Source organism: Malurus melanocephalus, unplaced genomic scaffold, assembly GCF_030028575.1.
Source record: "Malurus melanocephalus ecotype Western Australia unplaced genomic scaffold, MMel_1.1 scaffold_419, whole genome shotgun sequence".
NCBI lineage: Eukaryota > Metazoa > Chordata > Aves > Passeriformes > Maluridae > Malurus > Malurus melanocephalus.
This window is the reverse complement of record NW_026623651.1, coordinates 144,371-150,625: the sequence shown is the minus strand read 5'-3', so window position 1 is coordinate 150,625 and position 6,255 is coordinate 144,371. Positions and strand designations below refer to the sequence as shown.

The window sequence follows — 6,255 nt, the reverse complement described above, 5'->3', positions numbered from 1 at the left end:
CAGAACCCGGAGCGGTCCCTCAGGAATCCCCGCCGTGAGGGGAATCAGCACAGTCCCGGCGTTACCCGGCCGAGCCTCCCCGCCGCGGTCACCGCGGGACATGGCCGGGCCCGGCCGGGGCTCGGTGTGAAGCTTCCCGACCCCCGGGCAGGGATGCACAAGGGAAGGAAGGGCTTTACCGCAAGGAAGAGCTTCACTGCACGGCCACGGTGCCTCGGTGCCAGCTGGCCCCGCACCAAATGGCCCTCTCGGCTTATTAGTGGCCAGCGAGTCCTTCCGAGGCTGCTGACAATCTCCTGCGAAATCGAGTCATAATTAAGGCCAAAGCGAACAAGGGATCACAAGGCTGCCCAGCATGCATCTTTTGCTCAGTATCAGGATAACAAAGCTTGAGATTAATTGATACAGACTACACAAAGGAAATTCAGTGCCTGCTTCAAACTCATTATCTCTTAACCCTTCTTTACTGACACTCATAAAGCTTCCACCCTAGAAATCTGCTGGAGGAATCCACGGTTGAATTTCAGCCCTCAAGCCATGCACAGAGAGCATATGGGAGCTTGAAAGATGATACATGTTTTCAATATTCATTCCCAAGATCTACATTTGGGCATTTTAAAATGCTGACTTACTCAAGACAACGTTGAAGTAGAATATAAGTGGCAATGGAGGAATGCAGATCCTTGACAAACACCACTCCACTGCCCTCCTCCCCTAGCTGTCCCAGTTACTCAGGGACACAGGTAAACCCTGAAATCCATTTGTTGAAACAAGTCTGCCTGAAACACAAGATGCTCCCAGAAGCGGACTGAATGGTTTCACTTGTTCTCAACAGACTTGGTAGATATCCTGTGTGAGTTTTCTCTGAGTGGGTACTTTGTGTCCGAAACATCCCCAGTTCTGGAAAAGCTCAAGTCTTACTTGGGAGCAGAACTAAATCCCTTCAAGGAGCCATTGCCATCCCTTGAGAGTTGAGCTGCCTCTCACTCTCTGTGGCAATGCAGAGCATCCTCAGAACTTCCTTTGCAGTGGCTGTGACATTTTAGTCATTCTCATTTTACAAAGCTTGACATTTTCAACAGCAGATTTTCCACTTTAGCCATGCCTTGTGCCTGTGTGCAATACTCTTAAAGAGGGAGTGATACTCCTATAAGAACCTCACCATGTTTTAAGTTATATTAAAGTAAGTCCTCGCAAATACTGTCACACAATATAGCAGAGACCTTAAGTCTAGTGAGGATAATGCAAGTAACGTACGGAAAAAACTGTAGAGCCAACCAATTATCTATGGGACTTTTAAAAAACCCAAATTTACTTTGCACTTGTACAGCGAGAGGCATTTCAGGATGCACTCTGCTTTGGTGATCACAAATGTGTTTAAAACTCCCACAAAGATTTATAAACACCAAGCTTAGCTGAATCACAGGCCATGTGAGGTCTGATAATATCTCTTTTTATATACATCTGCTACAAGGAAACCTCAACTGGCAAAATTCCCACCAATAAAAACGAATGCAGAGTCACAGATCTACACACACACAAGTGTGGATTTACCCACTGCCACACACCACACTTGTGTGGCACCCCAAATTTAGCCTGATAGCATAACTTGTTTTGTACACCTGCAATACGAAAGAAAAAAAAAAAAAAAAAAAAAAAAAGAAAAGAAGATCCATGTACTGATTATAGCAGGCACTGATGTTCTGCAGAGCCCTGTTCTTGGAGACCAATTAGAGCCGTGTTCCCGAAGCACACACAGAAACGTCTGTTTAATGACAGTTCAGTGATGTGACTGGGAGGAAGGTCCTCCCCACGCTCCTGCAGACAAAGTGAAACTAAACTTTATTAACTTTCTAAGTTAACAGGAGTCTCACCACGGATTTCAGTGAACTTTGGATCAGGCCCTACAGCACTATTTGTTATTTTACACCACGACCGCACTTTAAATCTGTCTGGGGTCCTTCCAAGCAATCCTGTTCATCCAACATTTATGTCAGGTCGAAAGATTACTTTTTTCTTTGTCCTCTTGCAAAGGCAGATCGACCAGTTCCCAAATCGCTCTAATTCCTCCACCCCGACCCCCGTTTGACTGCCACAGCTGCCCCCATGTTGCGATTTCTGAATACATCTTTGAATCCATCTTCCAGCCTCCAGCCTAGCAACAATGTTCCTTTCAATTCCCACCGGCACCTACCCAGCCCGCCCGCTCTCCAGCCCTGGCACATCCCGACCAGCTCCCACAAAGCCCGGGATTTACCACCGGGAGCCGGCCCCACGCTCCCCGCCGGAGTTCTCCGTGCCTGTGGATTTGGACACATGCTCCGGCGGTGAATGTTCCCAGGCTCCGGGCCAGCTTTGCTGGGATAACTCATCTCCCTGCGGCTCCCGGCAGAGCCGCCGCGCTCCCGACACGCGGGGGGGACCCCAAACGGGGCCCGAGCTCTCCCGGCCGCCACAGCCCGGTCCCGGCTCCTCGGGGGGATCCCGGGACGGGGCCCGAGCTCTCCCGGCCGCCACAGCCCGGTCCCGGCTCCTGGGGCGGGCGCAGCCGCTGTCTCTCCGCGCTCGCCGGGCGGAGTTCCCTGGTGCCGGCTGCCCGCACAGCCCCTCTCCCGCACCGCCCCCGGCCCTTACCAGAGCGCTATGCGGCTCTTGGGGTAGCTGAGCCTCTCGATGCAGCCCAGGACATGCGGCAGCGTGTGCGCGGCGTTGCGGGCGAGGATGGCGAGCAGCACGGTGGGCTGCAGCAGCGCCGACTCGGGCAGCGCGGGCGGCTCGGGGCCCGGCGGCTCGGGCGGCTCGGGGGGCTCGGGGATGGCCCCGCAGCCGCGCAGCAGCGGCGGCAGCAGCAGCAGCAGCAGCAGCGAAGCGCTCGCAGCCATGATGGGCGCGGGGCGGCCGCCGAGCCGCCGGCAGAGCGGGCTCCGGCCCGGGGGACGGGGAGGAGGGGGGACGGCGAGGAGGAGGGAGGAGAAGGGAGGAGAGGAAGGAGGAGCGGAGCGGAGCAGCGCCGCCGCCGCGCCGAGCCCCCGAGCCCTGCTGGCCGCCCCCATCCCCGGCACCGCCCCGACCCCGCGCTGCCACCGCCCCCCAGGTGCCGCCCCTGAGCCGATCCCCCCGTCCCCCATGAGGCTGCGGTCAGCGCTGCCGCTCAGCACCCGCGGTAAAAGCTGCTAGCCCGTTTCTCCTACCCGAGTTTTGGGTTTTAAAGAGGCTTTGGGAGTGTTGCTGCTAACGCTAACACGCCCTGAGTTCGATGCTGAGGTGAAGATCTTGCCCTCATCCTTCCCACACATGTAGGGAATTAAAGTAACGTCGAGCTTTTGTAATCAAAAAGTTTTTGGCAAACGGGACATCCGTACGAAACAGCCGCACACGCTACACCCATCCCATGCTGCAGGAGGGATGTCCTGTCCCAGCTAGAGCACAGCTGAAAGATTAATATCACAGAATCATAGAAAGGCTTGGGTTGGGAGGCACCTTAAGGACCAATCACATTCCAACCCCCAGTCATGGCAGGGATACCTTCCACTATCCCAGGCTGCTCCAAGCCCCAGTGTCCAACCCGGCCTTGGACACATCCAGGGGCAGCCACAGCTTCTCTGGGCACCCTGTACCATGGCCTCCTCACCATCACAAGGAAGAAGATCTTCCTAATATCTAATCTAAACCTACCCTCCTACAGTTTAAAGATGTTCCCCTTGTCCTATCACTATCTGCCCTTTTAAAAAGTCACTCTCTGGTTTTTAAGCTGCTCTCAAGTACTGGAAGGGGCTGTAAGGTCTCCCTGGAGCCTTTTCCTCTCCAGACTGAGCAACCCCAGCTCTCTCAGCACCTCTTCTATGAGGAAAGGGAGTACAGGGAAGATTTCCACTGTACTTTGTTGACTCACCTACCACGGATATGTTCCTGTGAATGGATGGCAGTTTAGCATAAAAATATATAAAACATATTCCAGCAATTAAAATTATTGGGTCATGATCTTAAAAGGGGCACAGTAATCACAGCTCTCTTAGAAGTTAATAGGATTTGGGCATGCTAAACCCTTTTCAAGATAAAATCTCTAATTAACTCTAAGGGCCCCATCTCGGCGTGTGTATTTGGGTTTTAATGTGGGTAGGAAGTCCGAGGTGAACAGACCCACTTTGAGCAGGCACTACTCTTGGCTGTGTGCTTGCAAGACTCAAATAGAAGGAAACTTTTGACAAGCAAACAATTGTCTAATTATGCATAATCTCATTGTGAATTGCTTGCACACAGGGAAAAAAAAAAGCCATCACAAAAAGGATCATCCCAGCAAACTCCCATAAAGAATCTCCCGAGGTGATAGAATTATCCGCATTAAAATTTGAGAAACTCCCTCAATTTGTAGGCATCTCCCTGAACAATTAGTGCAAATATGTTCCTCCTGTTTGCCCTTCGCGATGTCTTTATAATTGTCCGTCTAGAATGATACATTAATGAGGCTTTTCTTTCATGGTTAGTTTGCCACATGTTGCTTTTCTGCTTGGATTCATTCACCGAATAGAAGGAGCAGCTTTGCAGCCTGTGCGAGGCGATTAGAGTTCCGCAGGAGCCAGCCCAAAGCACACGCGCGGAATTCCGCTGCCGCCCACGGGACCGCTCACTTTTGGAGGGTGGGGTCTCAAGCTGCCCGATTTATACTCGATGTGGAGGGCTGGAAGCTGGCATTTTCCACCCACTGGGCATTCAAGCTGGGTCTCAGTCCTGGTCTTAAGAGATTTCAGCAGTAATACGCCCCTCCTGTGCCTGCCTTTGCCGCAACTCCGAGTGTGCTTTCACCCTGTGCAGCTCTTGATGTCCTCAGTGAAACCTAAACTACCTTCGTCTCTTTTCAGACCCTCCCTTGTTTCTGCTTTGTAAGCAGCATCGGGGCCATAACCATTTGCTGGGGGCCTCCGGCAGCATCCCACAGATGGTCATTCGCTCTCCAAAGTGGCGTTCCCTCGCTCTCACAGCTCCCTATGCTGGCCGGCTCCTGCGGAACATAAAAGGGGGAGAGCAGCACATGCCTGAAACATGAGATGTTCTTCCATGCAGAACAGAAGGCAGTCACTCAGCTTTATCTCTCACTCCCAGCCGTGCAGCGAGGGGTGAAGTTTGGAGAGCTCAGGTAAATGGTCACTCTGGCAATTCCTGTCATTCCAATGACATGCAACGATATGCCTGCCTATAAATGTGTATGACTTAATGTGCACACACAAAGAAATCCCCACACATTCTGGCTTCTTTACTGGTGGCCAAATTTTTATTTTTAAGCCCAGACCCCATCCTGCTGTGACAGGACAATGAGCCACTCTCTGCTGAAATGTTTTGGCTTTGAGGAAGTAATGGCTTTCTGCAGACACAAGTCTCACAGAAACCAACTGAAGTAATTTGTTTCAACCTCCTCTAAACATCCACGGCAAACAAGATTCCAGCTGTGAGAAGTGTCTCTGGAAGTGGCATACTCCCTCTGTTTGGCAGGTGACAGACCCTTCGTGAGGCAGCTTTCTTCTAAAGCTGACTCATTTCCCACATTATAGAAAACAGATTCCACGCTGCTGATGTAAATGTATCTACAAGTGTCTATAGATGAGTATTTCCTTTCACTTGCTTCTTCACCTCTAAGAACTCAAATCCATCCACTTATTTTCCCAGCAGCTGAGTGAACCATTGTTGCCAACTCTTCCATAAAAGCCTTGAAGATTGGATTTTTAATATCCTATTTATTTATTTATTTATTCTGTGCCTGGGGAATTGAAGTGCTGGCTAACACAATGCTTTTTAAGCAGCCAACTACCTCAAAATTCCTTGAATTAGATTGGCCCAAATACGACTTCCTCTGGCTACAATCCACATGCCAATTTATGTATTAAATACATATAAACTAATTTTCATTGATGCTTTATTATAGAACAGCCAATATTTGAAATTTATCAGAAGAAGCACTGAGACAGATGGAGCTGGAAAGCCAGACCTGGTACAATTGGCAATAAGGCTAAGCTTGTTCTCATTGAAAGTCAGAGATATTTCTGGCAGAGCAGGTAATAGGTGCTTTAAATGGCAATACCTTAAATCCATGTCCTTTATGCTGTCTGTAGCAGCTCTGACCACAGCAGCTAATGTATTCCTTGCTTTGGAGCCTTTGGGAGAGGGGACTGGGAAAGGAATACATTCATATATACATATATACATATATACATATATACATATATACATATATACATATATACATATATACATATCACACAC

General features: G+C 50.3%; 1 protein-coding gene across 3 annotated transcripts in view; it reads right to left on the bottom strand.

The window, feature by feature from the left end:
• The window catches only part of COLGALT2 (collagen beta(1-O)galactosyltransferase 2), a 55,579-nt gene extending 52,615 nt beyond the window's left edge, over nucleotides 1–2,964 (bottom strand). For 2 of the 3 annotated variants that reach the window (XR_008966231.1, XM_057379734.1), the window contains exon 1: nucleotides 2,635–2,964. Coding sequence is in view for 1 of the 3 variants with exons in the window: in XM_057379734.1 (XP_057235717.1) it covers nucleotides 2,635–2,882 (248 nt within the window). In the remaining 2 variants the exon portion in view is untranslated. Of the gene's footprint in view, nucleotides 1–2,257; nucleotides 2,277–2,634 lie in introns of those variants that run through there. The other variant, XR_008966232.1, reaches the window with a different exon arrangement.
• Between the last annotated feature and the right edge of the window lie 3,291 nt (nucleotides 2,965–6,255).